Source organism: Candoia aspera, chromosome 5 (assembly GCF_035149785.1).
Source record: "Candoia aspera isolate rCanAsp1 chromosome 5, rCanAsp1.hap2, whole genome shotgun sequence".
In the NCBI taxonomy this organism is placed as follows: Eukaryota; Metazoa; Chordata; class Lepidosauria; order Squamata; family Boidae; genus Candoia; species Candoia aspera.
In genome coordinates this window covers 61,199,420-61,223,257 of record NC_086157.1, presented here as the reverse complement: position 1 = coordinate 61,223,257, position 23,838 = coordinate 61,199,420, and the positions used below count along the sequence as shown (strand labels likewise).

General features: G+C 41.4%; 1 protein-coding gene across 1 annotated transcript in view; it reads left to right on the top strand.

Moving 5' to 3' along the window:
- The first annotated feature begins 445 nt into the window (after window positions 1–445).
- The window catches only part of SIM2 (SIM bHLH transcription factor 2), a 53,502-nt gene continuing 30,109 nt past the window's right edge, over window positions 446–23,838 (top strand). The window contains exons 1-3 of the mRNA XM_063304412.1: window positions 446–620; window positions 14,285–14,367; window positions 17,339–17,428. Coding sequence (XP_063160482.1) covers window positions 446–620; window positions 14,285–14,367; window positions 17,339–17,428 — 348 coding nt within the window. The remainder of the gene's footprint in view (window positions 621–14,284; window positions 14,368–17,338; window positions 17,429–23,838) is intronic.

Here is a 23,838-nt window from a genome sequence, read left to right as displayed (position 1 = left end):
GGGGAAAGGGAAGAGACTCCCGGGCGACTCCCCCGTTCCCTTCCCGCAATGGCAGCCAAACGTTTTTCTTTGATGGAAACCGAGCTTGGACAAGAGTAGGCAAGGAGAGGGCGGGGCGGAGGGGAGGGTCAGGGACCTCCAAGGACCTCGCAGACCCGCTGCCCGGTTAGCCGAATTCAGAGCTGCTGCTTTGTGGCAAGGAGACCCGCAAACTAAGCCTCCGCCCTCGCCGCCGCTCCGGACTCTGCGGCTGGACCTGCCCCTCCAAGGCCGCCCCCTCCATCCCTCGCTCGCTCCGTCGCTGGCTGGCTGGCTGGCTGGCTCTCCGTGGACCCGAGTCAAAGTCCACATGCCTGCGACCCCTCAAGTATCGCCGCTGTCGCCGCCGCCGCCCGGGGCTCTATTATGCCAGTGACGCCCTTGCAGTCGCCCTCCCAGAGCCGCGATGAAGGAGAAGTCCAAGAACGCCGCCAAGACGCGGCGGGAGAAGGAGAACGGCGAATTCTACGAGCTGGCCAAGCTGCTGCCCCTGCCGTCGGCCATCACCTCCCAGCTCGACAAGGCGTCCGTCATCCGCCTCACGACCAGCTACCTGAAAATGAGAGCGGTCTTCCCGGAAGGTGAGTCGCCCTCCAGGGAGTCTTCCGGTGTCCGGAGTGAAGCTCGTTGACCTTCCCGTGGGGAACGCGGGCAGGGAAGTGGCGTCCCCCCTACCTGTGATGGGCAGGCTAACCAGAGCGCTCCCCCTTCCAGATGGTCCCTTTGCGTCTGGGCAAAGTGGTCCTGTCGGGCTCAGGGCGACTCCGCCGATGTTAGGGCTCTGAAGGCGAGGAAGGCACTCCGGGCTTTCGACCCTGGGCTCGACGCCGCTTGTCAGAGAACGAAGGCGTCAGAATTCAGCCTGTTACCGTTTGGAAGACCGACTGATCCTGTCAGCAGCCCGGCAGGTCAAAACTCTGAGAGGGAACCCGGGGGCATCGAAGTAAGGCTGCGGCGGATCGGGGCCTAAGATTGCGTGCGGTCCCCAAATTCTTGAGTTGAGGCAAAAGGCTCTGCTTTGCCTTTGCTTCGTGGCCGTTTCTTTGACCTTAGTAGGCAACAAGGGTGGCAGACTCCAAGTAGCTCTAGCTATTTTTGGAAAAGAGTTTCAGGGCGCATTAAAGCAGCGCGTTTGTCTTTAACATCAGCATTTTTGATACCTGACAGGGAGAAGGTAGCCAGAAGCAGGTTACCTATCTATGTATTTATTATGCAGTTATTGATGCCTTTAACATTATCACGGTCTTTTTAAAGTCAGGGAAATCTAGTGGAGTAATTTCCTTCGGCTTCAAGAACACCAAACACGTCTCCACACTGGTTAGACAGTATAATAAGAACCACATAATCTTTCTGAAAAAGAAACAGATGCTGATAAGATTGTGAATGTGGCCTTGCTGAAAAGACTGTTGTGCCTGTGTGTCCTGTACGTGTGGTTGGAGGGTTAGAATCAGTAACGTCCTTTGCGGTATAAAAAATGGTAAGCCACAGCAAAAGGTAACAAAATACCTCCTTTTAAATATGCAGTGTGTTTCCTCTGCATTCCCATGGGGTAAGAAGGGGAAGAGAGGTGGCAAAGGATTCGTGTGGATTTGGCCCTTTCGAGAAGAAAGCCCCGGAGGTGTGTAAAGTGTCTGAAGAAAGAGAGGCTAACCCTTGCACAAACTTTGAGGGCTCCGCTTCATTTTTCCATCAAGTAACAATTGCGTGCCAGGCTCAAGAGGGAGGAAAGGCTGAAAAGGAAAACTCCCAAGATGATTGAGACCCACGTCCGTTCTAAAATGTGACCTACCTACCTAACATTTCGCTAGTATGCCCTGTTTGAATAGCGTTGCATGAGCTCGTCAAAATGCAAATCACTTCTATTAAGCTTCCCTTTGCTAGAACGAGTTTTGCTGAACAGGGCAAGGAACCGGACAAAGGAGCAACCAGATGATTGGAGGTTTTACTCAGGTATAAGCGAGATTTAATAAGACTTATTCTCGATTGCACGATTGCACGGGAATAAGATTGCAGCCTCACTTCCTCCAAATCGTACATTTAACCATCTTGAGCACAGAACAGGCAAATATGAATGTACCGTGCTGCTACATAAAAATACCGAGGATCGAAGTGAAAAGCTGCCCACAGAAATTATTTGATTTTGAGACCAAAATCGCCTCCTTAGTTTAGATCCAAAGGTTTGGAATCCAGACATTTGGAATAGAAACGTTAAAATTAATGATCCAGGTCACGACTGAGTTTGAATTTTATTTAGTGATCTCAGTGCATTCATTAGTATGTAGATAACCCAAGGACCAAGCTGGAAATGTATTGGAAAAAGCAAGCAGACAGATCCTATTTATATGTATTCATTTATTTAATGTCTGTTTACTTTTTTCTCCAGTAAGTTACAAACCTAAGGACTTAAATATAAATAAAATAAATAAGACCCAACTTTTAAGTGAACGCACAGTCATAGGTACACTCCCGTGCATAGTCAGCAAAGGAATTGGACTTGCTAAAACTCGGGCCGCAAGACGCGAATCAAAGGCCAACTGCTGAATATAAAGTTTGTCTTCATTGCTGATATATTGCCATATATAATGGTCGGTGACGCTGTAAATCACGAGGGTGACATTATTAATCTCCTTGAACACAAGGGTATTGGAAAGTAGGACAACTCTGCTCCGTATTTCTCTCCAAACTCCGGGCACAGGGTCCTTCCAGAACAGGCCAGCGGTCGTTTTTTTGTGCAGCCGCCTTCAGCCGCGCTTTCCGCTGGACCGGCAAACGAAAGCCCTGGAGCTGACGGGGACCTTGGCCACTTTGAACGGGCGGCGGTGGATGCCACTTCCCCCGCCCCAGGGCTCCAGTCTCTCCTTAAAGCAACCTCAACAAACCGAGGAACTCTGTTCATTACTTTACATAATTTTCCTTCTGCTTAAGAGAGTCTGGTGCGTACCTTCCCTCTCGGAGGCTGGCTGAACGTGTTAGAACTTCCTTCCTTCCCAAGCAGCCTTAGCTTTCTATACCCGCTAGCTCCCCTCCCCTCCACTCACCCCGTGCAATTATCACCAGGCTGCCCACCATGGATAGGCGGCTGATTACCCCCCACCATCCTCACCATCACCACTATAGCAAGTGCTTTGAGTGCAGAAAGTGGCTGGGCTTATCTGAGTCATCTTGTTCCCGCAATTCTCTACCATGCTTTGCCCGCTGTTGTGGAAAGGGGACGCTTTTTAGATGTTATAGATGAAGAGACTACTATAGTTGTAACATCTCCCCCTGCTAGTCATAGCTCCACCCCCTTCCCCACATACACTTACACACGCTCCGTGGGTTCTGGAGCATCCAAAGACGGGTGCTGAATTGTCGTCGTCTTTGGGGATGCTTCTGGACTCCGGTCGCCTCAGCCCCCGAGATTTCTTCCCGGCAAGACAACGCCTGGGGTTGCTCTGAGGTGCTCCACGGTGATGGTATTCGCTTAGGCAAGAGGCTTGGGAGAAGCTGCTAGAGCACAGCTCATTTGTCCGGTCGCACATTGTCACCCGGACAAGCAACGTTTCTTTGCCGGGTTTAAAACCAATGGGACTCTTCCAGAGAATCCATCATCCTGAGAGTTGTTTGTCCCCCTGATCTCAGCTGTGAATTTAGTCTTCAGGGGCAGCCTCATCCGGTGAGTTAAAGCTCTAAAATAGCTGCGGCTATTTGTGTGCTAACAGCTGATCTCAAGCCCAGCTCGGAGCTCTCACTTAGATACATAGAATACATTAAAAATCTTACATAAAAGTCACCCTTACCTTATTTTTCTATTAGTCCTACTCTGAACAGGATAAAATAATCCCAGAGTGGAAGAGGTAATAACTAAACCCTCCCAATGAACAAACTCTCCACACCAACACTCTAGTTTTCATTGCGTTGATAGGAGATCGAGTCGGGGGGGGGGGGCTCCAGATGAGCACCGCAGCCCTTGCGCTTATAAAGCCCATCAAACTCTTGTCCTGTTACAGTGCACACGCAATCCGTTCAGAGTGCAGTGCAGGAAATCTTAATCCGGTCCCATTGCAAATCCCATTGAGTTGAATGGCATTTACTCTCAGCTAAACCTCCAAGGAGGGAGCGTAGCAATTCTGTAGTTGAGATCTCCTCTTCTTCCACTCTTAGAAATTTAAAAAGACGGACTAACAACACAAGCCTCAATCTTTCTACTCAGAAGTGAGCCGCACTGAATTAAATGGGTCTTATTCCTAGGCAAATGGACATATGGTTGCAGCCTAAATTACCCCGAATCATTTGAGCTTCTGCCTCCTTAAAATGTATTTTGGAGCTTTTTAAGTCAGAGGAAGTAGCAACCAGTGTTGTAAGGGCCAGGACCCTCTTTATAGTGTATGACATCTTTCCTAAGAAAAAGGGGAAAGGGGGGGGGATTCTGCTTAATATTAACCAGCTGATTAAATAAAATCAGGTCTCAGTGCTACGATCTTGACTATCTGGAGACAAATGAGAGGTCTAGTTTCGTTGGGAAACAATTTCCACTTCTCCCATTCTCCTCGGAATGGGAGATTTTAAGGCAGATTTCCCAAGTGAGGCTTTGTGCATGTGGAAAGTGCCAAAATTTTGGGGTCATTTCTTTATTTGTCATTTAGAGCAGTATTTCTCAAGCTCGGCAACTTTAAGATGTGCGGACTTCAACTCCCAGAATTCCCCAGCCAGCATGCTGGGAGTTGAAGTCTCCAAACCCCGGTGTGGAGCATCTTACAGCGTTTGCCGGCCTTCGTGGTGCTGAAAGAAAGCCGTCCTTATTGCTATTATACCAGCGTTGTGGCTGAAAGTCTCGGAAGGGTATCATTGTATTGTACCGGATAGGATTTATTTGTGATGGTCTAGGATTTTACCACAAATCATGCTGCCTGCCCTCAGTTCAGTAATGACTCTTCCAGATCCCGCTCTGCGAGCAGGCAGAGCTTTTCATCAGGCTGCTTGAACACCGCTAGAAAGAACCCGGAGTAGCAAAAACTCTCCTTGAGGTCAACCTTCCAAGCGAACTGCTTCGGATCTGATTTGAGATCAGCTGGTTCCACTGTCCTTCTGTTGCCAACCCTCCGATTTTACCGGCCTGATGTGAAAGAAGGAAAGGGTTGCCATAAAAATCAAATTCCCACTTAATTCCTTAGCTGAAGTTTTGAAATGCACAGACTGGGGCCAGCTCCATCTTTCAAAATTGTTTTTGCCAGTGGACATGTCTTTTTAAAAAAAAAAAAAATTCAGAGTCAGGAAAATACTAAAATCCTGAAAACATAAACCAAGGTGTGTGCCCGGGCATGTAAACTCCTGTGCATTTCCTTTTCAGCACCGGAGAGAAAAATACCTTTGGGGACTGTAAATGATAGTAGTCGGAGGGATCAGCTGCATACTTCAAGTACTTCCAGGCACTTTTGCCAGAAGGAGAGTTTCCTGCTGTACCCTTTGCTCTAACTTGCCCATTGGAGTTGGGCAGCTTATCAATTCAAACAAATAAAATAAATATAAATAAATTTTAAAAATTCAGTAATTCCCATATCTCTGACTACACAGAAAACCCCAGACCCAGAAATATAAGAATCTATTTGTTCACTGGTCTGTCCAGGAGTGGCTTTATCCTTATTCTTCCACTAGGAGATGCAAGCCAAGTTCTATTTATGATAAACTCTTGAACGAGCAGCTGATAATCCCGTGTTTTCGGGATTCTGGAGTTTTCTGGTTCACATATCTGTCACCATTCCCATTTTGTTTTCCTGCTTGGAATGATGCTTGGGTTCCTCCTGGTCAGGCAATCCCAACCTTTCTGCAGGAGTTTGATCTTGCATGAAACAGGTGGTTGCTAAGGCTTCAGCCCTAGACAGCATAGCAAAGACAGGCAGTCCTGCTGAACTCCATGGGCCTCCCTTCCAAAGCAGCCTTTACCTGCAGAAGGTTTTGTGAGCTTAGCTCTAGAATGCAAATGGTATAAATCCTGGCCTTTCAGTTGTACCATCTGAGAATCAGAGCTGCAGGACCTATAGGAGACCTTGTTCCTGTGTTGACAACAGCCTGGCACAGAAATTTAGCAGACAAAACAGGAGGCGTTGGAGGTTTCTGGTGGCCCAAAGTCATCCCCAAGTCCTCAGGGAGAATTCCCAGTTGGTCACATCTGATGAAAATCAAAGCAGGTTCTCTTCTATTTGAAAGATCTGTCCTTGGGAATATAATATCAAGGTGGAGTCTATTAGCTTGGCCTTTTCTCTCCTGGTTTCTTGAGCTTCTCCATTTTGTGGTGACTTTCGAGACTTACGAATTGGTGCTGGAAGGAAGCAGTGACCTGCACATATCGAGGCTCTATAACATCTGTTGTTGTGGTTTTCATATATATATCCTTTATTGCTGAGACTCTCCCCCCCCCTTCCCTGCTCTTTCCCTCGCTCCTTGATTTCTCTTGTTCTCCTTGGCTGATACTTCTATTTTTCCACCACCAAACAACCAGAAAAGGGAGAAAAAGAAAACATTCTAGAGCTTCAGTTCTCCATCTCCGAAGGTTGTGACACTGGAGTTAAATTGTGACTCAGTGGAGCCCTGAAAATGAACTTTTAAAATAGCCTCCTTCCTAATTATTAAACCAAAAGAGGCAAGCTGCTTAATGAATGACTTAGAACAGATACACTTGCGCACCCAACACCTCCCTTGCCTGGAGAAATGTGAAACCCTTCCTTAGAAATCTCTCTGAGCATCCAAAGCAGCAGCTTAATGGTGTCAATGATGAACGAAGAATGAGTTTAATGTGTTTAAGAGAAATCCGGTGCACCCGAGTAAGCCAATTAGGTCCAACAGGCTTTTCCTCTCCCTCCCACCATCCCCCTCCCTCCCTCTCTCACATATACACAGTCACTACATACATACAAACCAACACGCATGCACATGGACATGCACATTGTCCTGGGAAATCAAGGTAGATCTAGAGCAAGGTTCTAGGACAACATTTCTCTAGAACAGCCTTTCTCAACTTTTTGGCCCTGGAGGAACCCTTGAAATATTTTCAGGCCTTGGGGAACCCCTGCATATTCACGCTCATATATAGGCCAGAAGTTACCAAATTACTATATTCATTTCAAGTGCAGGCCTGTATAGGCCTACTTTTGAATTATGCATTAACAGTGTTCTTAAACTGAAAATAAAGAAGGAAACTTACGTCTTTAATGTGAAGTTGCCCAACTTTGAAATATTTTTTAAAATAAATCATGATCTCCCAGGGATCCCCTAGTGACTTCTCGCGGAACACGAGGGTGCCACGGAACCCTGGTTGAGAAACCCTGCTCTAGAATAAGAGGATTACCTAGGGAAGTTAAATTTCTTCCCCCTCCTACCAAAGTTCATTGTATTGGAAAACAAACCATAAAATGTTACTTCGTTTGGAAAAATGGTAAGTGGGTAAGGACAGGGTCAAGCTTATACTTGAAGGCTTCCAGATTTCAACTGCTTTGGTTCCGATGACTGTTTCAGGCCCAGTAATCCGAAGCCATTTTAAGTGTTGTGCAGATGGCAATGTGCTTCGAGACCAGAGGATTGTCCCAGCTTTCCTATTTGCATTTTTTATTCAGTCATCTTCCTTCAAAATTTGTCAGCTGTAGTAGCGTCATTCATGGAGTCACTTGAATTCCCGATGACAGAAAATCCAACTCATTCTTTTATAAAAGGCATTCAGTACTACCAAGCATTTTAATAGCTCCTAATATGCCAGGAGTGGAGACGATGAGTCAACAAAGCTTGCAGTAAAATATGTAGTGAAGGGAGGGAGGGAGGAAAAAATAACTCAGATCACCCTTGAATTGGGAAGAATTTATTGTCTTGAAGAGCACTCGCTTTGCTTTCTCCCGGGTAGAATATTTTTCAAACTGCAGGATTTTAAGGGCCCTTCCCCATCATGGGGATCTTGCCTGCAGCCTGAAGACATACTGCCCTGATTGGAGAACGAGACGCAGCAGGGCACCTTCCCCATGTACACATGTTCAGCAATGTACAGGACTCAAAGTCCCAGGGACGCACTAATTTTGCAAATTAGCCCTACTGGGAAATCACTTCGGTACTTCTGCAGTTTAGGATAGCTGTGTGTGGGGGAGCGGGGTTAGTTGTTTTCCTCTCGCAGTGAAAATGAGTGATTGCAAAGAAACTCTCACAATTTTTTTTTCCTGCAATGTTTATCTGGGACAAAACTTCCCACTCTAGTTGCTACCTAAATATATTTTACCTGGTAGAAAGCCATGTAACTGGGGGATTTTGTACCCTCCCTAGCAAATCACCCCAAAGTTAGCAACAATACAGAATAGATCCTTGTATGAGGATACAAGTTTGTTGTTGTTTATTCGTTTAGTCGCTTCCGACTCTTCGTGACTTCATGGACCAGCCCACGCCAGAGCTTCTTGTCGGTCGTCAACACCCCCAGCTCCCCCAGGGGCGAGTCCGTCACCTCTAGAATATCATCCATCCACCTTGCCCTTGGTCGGCCCCTCTTCCTTTTGCGGGGATACAAGTAGGGAAGCTTTTATGCCCACTCCCAGAAATATTTGGAAGGAAAAAAGGCATGGAAAAAAAAATAAAGCCTGATCAGGAGACGTGAGGCTCCAAATAAAACTGTACTAGATTCTCATCACTCCAACCAGGATGGCTGAGCCTTATTATTCTGCCTACACACACACACACACACACAGAGAGACTCAAGGCAGCAAACATACCTAATACCACTGCCTCCTATTTTCCCAACAACGCTGTGAGGTGGGTTAGGCTGAGAGAGAGTGACTGGCCCAAAGCCACCCAGTCGGCTTTCATGCTTAATAGCAGTTAAAGCCCAAAAATATATGGAGGACCCTGTGTTCCTTGCTTATGCCTTAAAGAATTTAAATAATTCCATATTTCTACTACTCTGATGTAGAGTAAGGTGACTGACTCAGTGTTTTAGGAACAATTGGATGTGAATCATAAAACACATATTTGTTATATAGCTATATTGCTTGGATTGTCTCATGGAGGTGGGATGGGTAGTGTTAAAAGATTGTATATATGGGACAAAACAAAATATTGTATATATGGGACATACACTATGTTTAGCTACATTTCTTTTTCTTATACATTTAATTTCTATGGCTTATTATTTTTTACTTCTTTTCTGTGCTCTGTCCCAAAGGGTATAGTATAATGGATACATATGTATGCATGCATGTACTGTATATATAGAGGCCATGCAACACAAAACATATAAAGACACACAGAGAGAGGTAAAAAGTCCCCAGAAAAGAGGAGAAACTGGAGATTTGAACAGGGAGAAATACAGGTTTTTCTTTAAAAAAAAATGAATTCAACACCAATTCAAATGCAACAACTTATCCTACAGTTAGATAAATTCTGATAGAAAGGAGAAGGGGAGCTGGAGAAGGGAGTGTCTCTGTGTTGAACTTAAGTGAACTTGGAAGCATACTTATTAAATCATACTCATTTTTATCTTCAACGGATGCGTTTTTAGCCCAGTTTGGCACTGTGAAGAAATCACACACATGAACACAGTGACAAAAATACTAAACTAAATGACTCCGGAGAAAGCTCCACAGGTTGGCTTCTGCAGAGACTTGTGCATAAAGTTGCTTTTAAGCTGCTGATTCCATCAATTTAAATCCATTGTTTTGGGGGCCGGGCTCTCTCAGGCGGCAGGCACTTGGCTTCATTGGTGGGATTACAACAGTGAATGTGGCTGAAGGATTTCAGCTTTAGATTTCATCCAGACTTAATGAGTCTTGCAACTCTTAAAAATCCCGCTACAACTGCTGCAAAATAGTATCAAAGAGAACCAGTCTAACGCTTAGCCCGAAGAACAAACCCTGTCAGCAGACACAAGTTTATCAAAAGAGTGGCCCATCTTTAAGTCTAAGCAATCCATTCCATTCTCTGACTGAACTGTCCCTGATGATTAAGGGGGTTTAGCTTTACATTTGAACAGCTGACTTTTGATTTAATGCCATAGCCGAGCAAAGTATTAATCACGGCTTTGTAACGTTAAGAAATATTTCTCTCAGGAATAAGACAGTATTTTCAGCGGAGGAAGACACTACAGGGAGGAACGCACTTCAGATTCATCTGGAGAAAACCCTGAATCAAGAAGAGCAGCCACAAATCAAACTGAAATCTTTTTCTTACAAACACAAAAATGGATTTGTGCCTCATAAAATACAACCAAGTTCTTCTTAAAATTTGTAGAAAAAAGTTTAAAAAATTCTGAACTAGCATATGCAAATCCAAGATTACAGTTATTCAAACTAAAGAAATTTGTAGATTCTGGATATACTGATTAATTCTTAGCAGAAGTAGATCAGAGGGGGAAAAAACTCCAAGTGAGTGAAGGCAAGCCCAACTGTAGAAAAAATCCTGTTTGTTAATCAGTCGAAATGCACTGGAAACCTAACGAAGCCAGATTTCTCTCCTAGCTGTTTCCCATATTTGGAAGTTCCGTCCAAACTCGACTCGACGGAAAGGCTGTTTCCTTTTGATCACAACTTGTTCTGATACCGGTGTATCTCGTTTGAGACTTAAAATGTATCTTCATTTCTATGGTTTTGCAGGAAAAAATGGTTCGATGTATGTTTTTAAAAAGCGAAGTCTTGTCTCTCTTTCCCCTCCTCACCCCCGTGTTTCTTTGTAGGCAGCTCCCTTGTTACGAAAAGGCACACGCACACACACGCGCGCGCGCACACACTGAGTTCATGGTTCTGCATTCGCCTGTTTCATTAGGAGGCGCCGCGCAGCCCTCTCCTCCAGACCGCTAGTGCTTGCCACGCAGCCCTGCAAATCCAGGGAACAAAGGCTCTGTTCTAAAGATGGAACAGTTTAGGCAAGTCGCTTCATCTCTCTGTCTGGATTAGGATTTTCCAAACAAAATTAGAAAAGCCGCAACCCTCAAACTTGTTAAAGTCATGCAGAAGATTAACTACTACAATAACTGAACGCATAGATCCCTATTCCATTCAAAGCAGCGATTTGGGGCCAATTTATTTCTTCTAATGATTTAAGACAGACTTGCACCTCCACAGAAGCGGGTGGCAAATCCTCTTCGGGTTATAGCTTCAAAACCCTTCTGGTGGGCGTGTTGGGCGCTGGCTGCCAGCCTGGACTCTGCTGAGGCGCATGTTCTCACCCCCTTTGGGCAAACCAAGGCCCCAACCGCAACAGGATTAATCCAACACCCTAAGGGGAAAAGTTTCGCCAAGGGGGCTTCTCCCTCCCCTGGCTGGAGGGAATGGGCGCGCCAACCTGCGGACGGGGAAGGAAAGGGTGCGGTTCTACAGCCCCCCCGCCTCGGCCTGGGAATGGCACAAGGGCGATGGAGCACTTTGCATTCTGGGAGACGCGGGGCAGCCGGCGCAAGGCTGCCTCAGGAGGACCCCGCGGGGGCGCTTCCCTCTCGCCCAGATGGAAATATCCTTCGGCCGTTTTGCATCGCAGCCCCTTGGTTAACGTTCGTGGATTTCCCTGTTCTCGTGACTTACCCCACAGCCGCCTCCGCTCGTGGGCTCTTCAGTTAGTTTCCGTAGCACAGTTTTATATCCTGCTCTAAACACCAGACTCTGGACAGTTTGCAATCACGAATTTGCAATTGAACTCAGAACTCAGTTCCAAAGATTCTAGTTAAAATAGATAAAATTAAAAGGGAATTTTAAAAATTCAAATAAAGCCCAAACAAATAAAACTGAAACCCAAAAATTATATCGGCATTGCTCTGAAACAATTGCCTGGCAAAAACAAAAGTCCAGAGAACAAAAGTTCAGAAGTCGATGCTGATTAAAAGGAGATCATTAAGCCTGGTGCCTCCTCAAGGCAAAGAGGTGAGCAAAGAGACGGCTGTTACTTATTGTGGAATTGCTAAAATCAATTAAAAGTGAATGCGTGTATGTTAGGAATTGAGATTATTAATCTTTTTTTCTTGTCTGTGGCTAGAATTAAATGACAGTGTTTGCGTCTCTCATGATTGTGGGCCACAATCACACTTCCAGTTGGGTGAAACTGCCTGGGATTCTGCTTCATCAAACCAGGTGCTAAATCTGGCTGCAGAAGGATTTCTTCAACATGCTAACAGTTTGGTGCTGTGCAGCATTTCATTTTCCAAATAGAACATATAGTAAGATGAAACAACACCAGCAGAATTATGAGAAACAAATTGTGGAAAAAAGCTGGCTTCATAAAGCGCTTAATAGAATGGCATGGAACTGCAATTCTGTTGCAGAAGCAGGACTTCTGAGGAAAGGAATGGCATCCGCAGTATACAAACAATTGAAATGAACAGTTTTGTAATTTGGGTTACTGCTCAAATCAAGCAACTGTGCAAATGTTCCAAGTGACAGCAGTGCTTTCAGTAACAAGTCAAGAGGGAGAGAGGGGACAATTAGAAAAATGGAGTCTCTATGTTTAGTTAGCTTATGTACAAGATGCATTTAGCCATGCTTAACATCTGGGTTGCAATAGTTCAGATAAATGCTGGATGGCAGCAGAAAGTGATCAACAATTCTAACTCTTTCCTGCCATCTTTTTGCCTTATATTGTGCTAGTATTATATCCAAGTTAGAACTGAACACAGGTGCCCATTGGGAACATGTTGTCAGTGTCAAATCTGATCAGTAAAAAATTGATGAAAGCTTGGTCTCTTTTGTATTTTTCAATACTTAAAGCAGCCAAACATGTACAGTGTGTCAGTTTGGTCCCCCTTGCCTTCAGGACTCGGTGTGCCATATTCCTGCTGTTTTAGGCCTGGAGGACTTCGAAATGTAAGTATTACTGTTAGGCAGGCTGAGTTCCAGCATACTTCAACAGAAGGAAGCCGGGAGGGTGATTTCTGGTGTCTTTCAATTTACAAAAGGAAGCTTGCTTCTAGATGTTTTCCAAGGGTGGAGGTAGAGATATGTCTGCCTGTGGCGTGCTATCGAACTGCGGCATTTTGAAACAGGACGCCCATTCTGTTTCTTATATCTAAGGATATTATAACGAAGTGTGGGTCACAATTTATGTATTCTTAAAAAACCAGGATGAATTAGTGGTCTAGATTCATCAGACAATACATGTGATGTGCTACAATATCCTCTTTTCTTGTATTTACTGTACCTGGATGATGGCTAGCCGCAGCGCTTCCAGTAGCCGGAGGAACTAGGCTTCTTTGGAACATGTGTAGTAGTCGGTGTTAGAGGTTTTGACAGATGGTTTATTATGAATGTGATCGAGTTCTGTAGGAAGCCATCCCAGAATCAAGTGAAGCACAGTAGCGGGCATTTAGTGGTTGTGTGGGGAGGGGAGAGGGTTGGGGGAGCGATGGTATATGGTAGCAGAGACCCCAATGAAGGAGAAAAGGCAGGGAAGCTGAAAAACACATCTTTACACTGGGGCCCCAAACTTCGTGATTTTTCTTTTTTTGTCCAAAGTTGGAATGTATTAAGGACAAAAAGACAAACTTGTAGAAGGAACACATTTAATCCACTGAAGCAGTCATGGTGTAAGCAAAGAGACTAACCAGCTTGACTGCTGTTGCTTTCCCTGGACCCTAGAGCTAGCTGAGGCCTGTGGTGGCTTTCCTTTTCATGGGCTTGTGGATACTTGGAAATTCTGAGAAGGTGAAAAAACAGCTCTTTTGAAAGTGCATTTAGCCAGGTTCTCTTGGCTAATTTGAGGGAGACTTATGTATGTTATGTGAGATTTCCCCTTAAAATACCAACTGAACTCCAAGGAACATGTGAACCAGGTAAACTCTTTTGCATCTGGCACTTAAATCTGGATATCACAGATTTTATGTTCTAGAAGAAAAGGCCATCTAGCCTGCATAGGCACAATGGAGGGGACACTGCTCTCCCTCCTAACAAATCCTAGAACACCATTTCTCTTCCACACATACTCTCTGTCGAGGCAGAGGCCAATTGGTTTCAGCCATGACTTCAGATATTGTCATCTGAGCCTTAATTGAAGATAGATAGATAGATAGATAGATAGATAGATAGATAGATAGATAGATAGATAAACTTTTACTGTCATTTCACTATACACCAAAGTGTACATTAAAATGAAATTTTGTTGCATTGTCTCAAGTAATAAAATAAAAACACCATAATTACTACAATGTGTAATATACATTCTTTACCCATTCTATTCCTCTAATCTTTATCCTAATAAATATCAGTCCTACACCCAGCATGTGTACCCATGGAATGAGCTTCCTGATTCTCTTTTTTTTCAGGTTTGGGAGATGCCTGGGGTCAGCCAAACAGACTAGGCCCCTTGGATAATGTTGCAAAGGAGCTGGGTTCACATTTACTTCAGGTAAAATCTTTGGGATGCCTGCTTCTTTTTCTATGCTTGTGTTTTGTTTCAGGAGAATAATATTTGTTGGTTACTATTCTTCTTCCCCACTCTTTGCCCCATACCTCCTTTCCCCCCCCCCATAGCCATTTCCTGTTGAAGGAGTTGCATATTCTTGTTAAAAAAAATTGTCATTATAATTCAAACTGTGGGCATTCAGGGTTTTTTACTCATTAGTTCCTAAGTTTTTCAACTATACTTAACTTCACCAGCAGACAACTATTTACAGGGATTTCCAAGACATACATATATAGATACTGTATAATAAAGGGTTATTTAAATAAAGTATTTAAGAAGACTTGAATTTCACCAGTTCTTAAAAGTAGAATAAGAATTATTGTAATATAATTTTGACTGAAGTTTAGAATGAATCCAAACTACTTTGTTTTTGTTGGAATATATTCTATTATAAAAGTAAGTAATGAAATGAAACAATATCTATATTATTAAATTTTATTTTTTATTTTCTCATGACATACTTTCATTGAAATACAACTTTATGAAAAATAATCTACATTTAAGAAAGATACATCTTTTGTAAGTTTTGAAACATCATAATTGTTTATAGCAATGCATACGCATTTTAGTAAGATTTGATAGCATTTTAAAAAGTTCCTCAGAAAATATATTTTGTCACATAAGATTATTTACTTATATGGTTTGTATGGTGTCACCCTTCTTACAGCAGTGACTCTGGCAGACATATAAAGTTAAAACAACAATTTAACAATCCAAAGCACAACAGCCAAGGTCAAAACAATAATCCCAACTTATACAAAACAGCATGAACCAGCAGAGCTCGCCTAACCTCCTTGCCCAAACTCCTGGGGGAGCAGCCAGGTCTTCAGTGCCTTACAAAAGGCTAACAGGGTCAGAGCCATCTGGATCTCCAGTGGGATGCTGTTCCCCAGGGCAGATGCTGCCACAGAGAAGACATGACTCCTGGGTCCAACAAAATGACATTGTTTGATGGAAGGGACAGGGAGTATGTTATCTCTGCTAGGTCTGGTTGGGTGAGCCAAAACAATGGTAGCATTTATTCAGAATTGTATAGCTTATCTTTTCAATGACTGAAATAAGCCTACAGCAAATAAATCTGTAAAATAAAAGCTATAACATATCTTTGACCTATAAAGTAATAAGTTACGTATTTCATTCATTTCATATTTTGCCTAATGCAAAATGCATATGTTGTAGGCCAGTTACATCTGAATTCTAAATACTTCTTTGAAGCTCCACACCTAATTTAGTTGCAAATGTGTGAAACATTCAACACACACACATACACACACAAACCCTAAAAGTAAGTTTTTTAAACAAATTTGCTGATACAGCCTAGCTATATACAGTAACATTGGGAAGCAAATTGCTAATTTACAAGGATGTTATAAAGCAATGTTTTATGTGAGAAAGCAATTATTTTAGCCCCATGTTAATACTTCAACAAAGTTTTTTTTATGTTCTAAAGTGAGTGGAGAAAGCAGAGAGTAACCTGGTTCCAATTATTTGCTGTAAAGGACAGGGCAGGCTAGAGAATAACATGGAATCTTTTTAATGGAAGTAATGTCAAACTTGGCTCTCTCTTACGGGTTTGATTACTTTTCTCATATTTCAAATCTTAAATAAGAATTAGTAAATATAAAAGAGGTTTGCTTTATATAATTATTCTGAAATTAGTTCTCCCTGTCAAATATAGAACTCTTTTTCTTCATAAAGAGAATACGTGGCTTATATACAGTTAAGTCTCTCTTTCCTAGACTTCCGTGAGTAGCTATATACTGAGTCAGATATGGACCACTGTCTGTCTTCTCTGGTGAGCGGTGGCTTCTAAGGAGTTAGATGGGTTTCTCCCATGTTTGGTATCTGATACATTGCAATGGAAAAAGGAACATGACCAGTTTTCTGCCACTGAGCCGTGGCAATTCTACTATTTTTCAATCAATTTTTTTACCTTTCTTAAAAATGTTTAAGATATACACATCTTAATGAAAGTAAAAATATTTGCTTGAGAACCGGGAGCATCGCTTTCAGTCAGAATAGAGTAATGCTTTGATAAAATAAAATTTTATTTTGAACTTTCACGAACTGAAGCTAAGACCTTCAACATTCAAAGCAAATATTCTACCACTGGATTACATTCCTCCTAAAATTAGTGGAACTTGCTTCCAAATACTCATTTTGGGGATTGGAATGGAATATCCTGATTGTCACTGTAGTGCTTTGAGGCAGTTTCAAAATTTATAACTGGATTTTATTTAAATTTGTTAGACTTGGTATTTTTAAATAGAAAGTTACTTTACTTTTACTGGTTATTTGTTTTATCTTATTTGTGAGAATATTAGGCCCCAAACAAGCATTTTGTAATAGGTCAAGGGAGCATTTTATAGCCATGTTTATAGTTTTAATTTTCAAAGAACTTCCCTGTTATACTTTGGGAAATTATAATTTCATATTTTGAATGAAATTTTCTAGGTATTTTAATTTTATTTATAAGTTTCCAAAAATCTGTTTTTCAAAGAATCTTCCATTTATAAAGACTTTAATTTAAAAGACAGAAAAATATAAAAACTCCCTCAAGGTATAATTAAACTTGTAAAGAACGACAAATTCTTCCAGCCAATTAGTTAGGATTGGTTTTTCCCTTAAGAATACCATAACAGAACTTGTATGAAGTAGAAAATACCATAAGCCTTATCATCATGATATACAATCGTTAATGCAATTGCTGACTATGCAAAACTATCATACTTAAAAAGAGAATGATTTACGTGTGATTTTTATAATGAGTGTATAATAGACTTGGCCAGGCCAGTATGGGTAATATCTTTTTAATATATGTTCTTCTGTAGGGGGAAATTAAAAACTTCTCACAAGGAACTTGACTGTAAATTGTAAGTGGTAAGATTTTGCTCTATTTCTTTTTCTTTTACAGACTCTGGATGGGTTTGTTTTTGTGGTAGCGTCTGATGGCAAAATAATGTATATCTCAGAAACAGCTTCTGTTCATCTAGGTTTATCCCAGGTAGGAATAAGTTTCTGTCCCTCTCTTGAATGCTGATGTTGGAAAGGCGTATAATATTATCTTGCCAGCGGTATATAGTTTCCTGCCTTGCTTGATTTTCTTTTTAAATAAGCAAATAAATTGCAGGAGGACATTGCCATGTCTGGTGCTATTGCCAAGTAATTAAACAACTCAGTTATCTATCACCAGTTGACAATAGAAATCAGGAGCAGCCCTGATTAAATTGGGAGTATCCCAGCTACCCATCAATTGCTAATTGATAAGGTGCTTGTAATATGTCTCTCATGTAACCTGCATCTGCATAACCAAACTGTCTTCTCCTCCCTTCCCATCCCCTACCTCACCCTAGTTTAAATCCTGCATCAGTCTAGACCAGTGTTTCTCAGCCTTGGTGTCCTAACAGCCAGGAACCACGCTGAGACAAGGAATAGGTCTCTAGTGTTTTATTACTGCTACATAACAGAGAATCCTAACAAACTGAAGAAGCATGGGAAAACCCAGACATATAAACCCCAAAGACTAAGGCGGGCTTGATCTGTGTCTCTTTGAATGGCCACCTAATTCCTCAGTACTACGCATGCACTTTACAGCCTGGATGGGAGCCCCCTGCTCACCATCCTCACTCATGACACTTGGTGACTTTAAGATGTGTGGACTTAAACTCCCAGAATTCCTCAGCCAGCCAGTTGCCACAGTTGAGGAACATGTATCTGATGAAGTGAGCTGCAGGTCACCAAAGCTTGTGCCTAAGATAAGATAATTTTATTGTCATTTCACTATACACCAAAATGTATATTAAAGTGAAATTTCATTGCAATTGGCTCAAGCAATAAATAAGAATACCATAATTACTACAATATGTAATATAAATTCTTTAACCATTCCACTCCTCTAATCTTTATCCCTAATAAATGTCAGTCCTACATCCAGCATGTGTAACCATGGAGTGAGAAGGGATTATTAAGAGTTCAGGAGTCTAATAGCCCAGGGGACAAAACTGTTGCCTAATCTAGCTGTTCTACATCAGATGCACATTTTAATAAAATGTGTTAGTCAGAAAAGGTACCACCAGATTCCTTCTGTCTTTCTGCCATATAGACTAATATGGCTCTCCTCCTATCAATGCCAGCCACCTTTGTAGCTCGCAGCTCCAAAATGCAGTCTAACTGGGTTCAGAGTTTCCTTTCATGAGATGGATGCTATAGAGAGGGTAGGTGGAGCAATCTCATTTTTGCAGATCACTCTAGCATTGCAATTCTCTTCTGGAGATAAAAAAAGAGATAACATCAATTCAACCAGTCTTCCAGGTTTGAACAATACACAAAGTCTAGGTTAAAGTAACAAGGTAACAAGCTATCCTTCTAATCTGGAGATACTGGGATTTGGGTTTGAACAACAGGCAAGAATGTTTGTTGACTTGGTTTTTTGTAACTTACTTCTACTACTGGGACACTTTCAAACAACTTTTTTCTTCTTTGGCATCCATGAGATTTTCAGCAGACCAGTACAGGCAGAGAGTAAATTAATATGTATGACCAATTCCTCTGCCTTCTTTCATTCCTTTTCTCCATTCAATTACTATTTTTAAAACAATGTTCAACCAATCCCCAATGTTTTCAAGGGTCCTTATTTCCACCTATAACCTTCACATGTTTTCCCACTTTATCCCTTTTTTCCCCTTAACATTGACTAAGGAGGAAAATATGAAGAACTGCTCAGTTATCATGGGCATTCCACACAAGCAACTTTTCTCTGCAGCACTTTCATGCCACCATGGGTATGTCCTCACTATTGCCTTCCTAACTGTGCTCTATCTTCTTATTCAGCCAGCTGCTGTTGTTCCAGGTGGACGCTTGGGCGGTGGCAGGGGTGTAGAAAACAGTAGCCATTTGGTGTCATATCCCTGTCCTTGCCCTTTCCTTGCTGCATTTATTTTTCATACCAAGGCGAAAAGAACCCAAGTGGCCATTTTGAGTTAGCAGAACTTCCCATCAAAATAATCCAGAAGGACAGCACCTTTGCTTCAGGAGGAGGAGATGGACTCCGAGAAGCAAGGAAGTGAAATGTGGTAGAAATATCCACCAATGAGAAACTGCCTGGGATATAGCTCCCAAGACATTGCTTCTAAACTGTGTTCAGCACATTTTGTCTGGAGCCTAAAGTTTATTAACTGAGCATGTGAAGATCTATGAAAGCCCCATGACATTGTGAGGATATGGGATTGTGGCACTGATCTTTGATTGGTGCTGCTCTTATACGTGGAAGGTGCCTGTGTTAACTGTTTGTCGAGAACAGTGTTTCTCAACCTTGACAACTTTAAGATGTGTGGACTTCAACTCCCAGAATTCATGGCTGGCTGGGGAATTCTGGGAGTTGAAGTCCACACATCTTAAAGTTGCCAAAGTTGAGAAACCTTGGTCTAGAAGCACCACTGTCAGCGAAGTCCTCTGTGGGATACGAGTTTATCACACCTGTTAAAAGTGATATGAGCAAAGGTCATGCAGGAAAGAATGATGCAGAAGCAACTGGTTCTATGTTCAGCATCTTTCTCTCTCTCTCTCTCTCTCTCTCTTTCTTTCTTTCTCTTGCTCTCTCTCCCCTAAGAAAGTTAGAATGAGGGAGCAGTATTTAATCAGGCCTCTCTGGAAATATTTTCCCCCCTTTGGAGAAAAACGTGTAGCAACAGAAACTGATATTCTTTCTTGTGGCCATGTGATTGATTATGTGGCACTACTACATCTCAGCTACAAAACTCAAGATGACCACTAGATGGCAACAGAGAGATGCAGAAAGTAGCTCTTTGCTGCCATCTAATGTTCTTCCAGGTTTCTGAAGCCCAGGTATGGTAGCCCTGGCTTATATATCACTTACTGTATAAAGCCAGGTATTGTGAAGATTAAAAAACTAATGTGTAATTTTATTTTTAATTATTACATAAACATTGGATAATTAAGTGAGTATAGTTATTACATTAAAGAGCAGATTTTCTAGCCTACAAAGTATACTGCAGGATAATCTTCTAAATTTTAAATTGGACAGAATTCCAGCCCATAAAGTAATGTCAATCTTACTTAAGTAAAGTGAGAAAATCAGATATTTATAGAAAGTATGTGAACTTAGCCACACTATTCAATTTGGGCAACTTGGGCAACTATTTAATGTTGCAGAGAACTATAAATCCTAGCCACAAAATTATTCATTGGTCATGTACATTTAAACTGCTTTGTATTTCAGTTCCAATTTCCCTGCTTAGGGTGTATTGCAACTATGAAGAAAGAAGATTTGTACATAATAGTTTATTATCTATTAAAAATGTTTTCAAGTATTAAAAAATCCCTTTGTTGTATTGCTAAATGAGTAATGAACTGGAACTCAACAATATACTACATATAAAATCAGTCATCATAAAATTTTGTATACAATTGTTGTTGCTGGTAGCTTTCAAACTCTAAACTCCCAGGGAATTAATGCCATAAATTCTCAGTTGAAATGATTTACTGGTCAGATACTTTTTGATTTTAGAGAAAAGAATTCTGTAGGAATTCCTGCCATCAATTGATGTCCTTGATTGCCACAGTGGAGGCCAGTTCAATTTACTTCTACACTATGATTAGAAAGCCACTGATCTTTCTCTTCTCATATTTGACAGCCTTTCTGAAGATTCTGAAAGTCTATTCCCTCTCTACATTTAGAATCTTGTGGCCCTGCCACTAAAGTTTGTTTTTTTTAATACAAATTGTTTTTAATCTATAAGCGGAAAAAAAGGGGGGGAAGGCAAATGCTGAATATTTTTTTAAAAGAAAGAATAAAAATAAAGATATCTGAGGAACACCTGGCTACCATGAATATGCTTAAATCTCCAGAACCAGACTAACAATATCCAACTGTCTTGAAGAAGCTTGCAGATGTCATTTTAGCACCCCTTTTGGTTGTATTTGAGAAATCATGTAGGATGGACGTAGTGCCAGAGGGCTGGAGAAGGGCAAATGTTCCTATCTTTAAAAAAAGACACAGAAGAGGACTTAGTTAATGATGGTGTGGTTGCTCTGATGTCAGTACCAGACAAACTCTGGAACAGATTATTAAGCAATTGATTTGTGAGCATTTAGAAAAGAATCCATTGTTCGACAGGAGCCAGTGGGGGTTTATCAAGAATTAATCATGCCAAACCAACCAGATCTCTTTTTTTATAGAGGTATCAGTTTAATTGATTATGGGAATGCAGCGTACATAGCGTACCTTGACATCAGCAAAGCATTTCACAAAAATTCCCATGAGATTTTAGCAGGGAAGAAGATGAGATGACCATATGTAATGGGCTGTAAGAATAACCTTGAAGAACAGGAGGAAGAGAAATCTGAGTGCAAAGCAGGAATGTAATTTGAGAAAACATCTCAGAGTTGACCCTCTCTAGTTCTCTTTAGGATAAAGGCAGGGAGGAGGGAGGCACATTCAGAGTTGCAAGATTTGGTTACTGTAACCCTATAATGAAAGTAGTTTTAGTATTCATAAATTTGGTGTTCAGGTCTGGTCTGCCTCAAAGGGCTGACATCGTGCTACCATTAGATTAATACAGAGCTAGTCAGCCAATTGTATCCAATAACTGTACATCAGTGGCTGTGTGTCAGGCTCTGGAGAGACGTGTTGAATAGCTATGTCAGTGTCTGCTTCGTGGTAGAAGGATGTTTTCAGTGGAATACGCAGGGCTCCATTCTAGACCCTGTGCTGTTTAACATGTTTACAAGTGACTTGGATGAGGTATTAAAAATATAATTATCCGATTTGCAGACAGTGCAAAGATGAGAGGAGTTAGCAAATTAAGGTATCTGGACTACCAAGATTTAGGAGGATCTTGACAAATTGGAACACCAGGCAAAATTCAACAAGATGAATTTCAGCAGGTTAAGAAATGCAAAGTCATATATTTAGATATGAAAAATAATAGGGACCATAATAGGCAACAAGTTGTATTTCTTCCCTATTCTGTGTTGGTTAGACCACACGTAGAATATTGCACCTAATTCTATACATCAAATTTTAAGAATACTGGCAAACTAGAACATGACCAGAGGAGAGCAGCCAAAAAGTTAAAGGGATAGAAAGGAAAACTTAAGAGGCATAGTTGTAGTTGTTGGATATATTTAGCCTGGGGAAAAGATGTCTGCAGGAAATGACAGTTATCTTTAGGTGTCTGAAGGGTTCACTTGTAGAAAATGGAATGCATAAAAGTTCATGAATACAGGACAAGTATCAATGAATTTAAACTACAAGAAAGTAGATTTTGGTTGGACAGTGGGATTCTAACGATAAGAGCAATTCAGCAGTGGAAAAGACAGCCTTCCATTGGAGTCTCCTTGACTGGAGATATTTAAATAAAGGCTAGATAACCATTTTTGAGGATGCCATAATAAACTCCTGAACTAGGCAGGAGGTTGGACTAATCTTCAAGGTCCTTGCAACCATTATATTCTGTATGAAAAAAATAAAAGTACATATTGAAATAAATGTATATACAATGGAAGATCAGGCTTAATAAATTATTAAACCGTGACCAGATTGTTAAAACTTGATTGAATTTTCCATAAAAATAAAAATCCCGTTCCTATGCAGAAAATGAACAGTCTTCCAACCAGTGTTTTAAAGTAGAGTCTTTCCACTTGAGTAAAGCAATCTTCTTAACTGCATCCCATGCATGAAAAATCTGAAGTTCTTCTTACTTCTATAGATTCCAACTTTTTGGAATATAATTTAACATCACATCCACATCTTTAACCCTTCTTTCCTTTCCCAACACCCTGTTAAAATCCACATGAATATTAATCTAAAATGATGCTAGTGTAGAACAGGCTCCAAACCTCAGTATCAGCATCCTTCTGAATTATTACATACAAAGGCTGAAACCGAACTCATATTACATATCCCATGGGGTGTCCCATAATAATGGAGGACAACCTTTATTGTTTTGAATTTATCACATTTTGAGTTATAGGATACCAAACTAATATTCTTTAAAATTATAACCTATTAATTAATCCAGCTAATTGTTACAAACTGCCTGCATATTTCCTATAAATATCTTAGTATAAGTTTTCAGTTATAGATAAAAATTAACTGTAGATTTGGGAACTTCCAAAACTTTTTCCAATGATAATTGGAATTTCAGATGCTGCTAATGCATTAGTCCCAAACTATAAAAAAAGTTCTAATTAAACGCATTGCCCTCCAAATTCTTTTTGCAACTCATAAAATGATAAAAACTGATTAAAAACTAGCAGAAATAATTCACTAACAGTTGGAAGGTCACAGTTCTACTAACCCAGAATTATGGGGGGCGGGGGGAGAAGTTGCAAGTTAATACTTGAAGAACCATTGCATTTTTATATATAAGGTTTGAGTCTAGGATTCTTTGT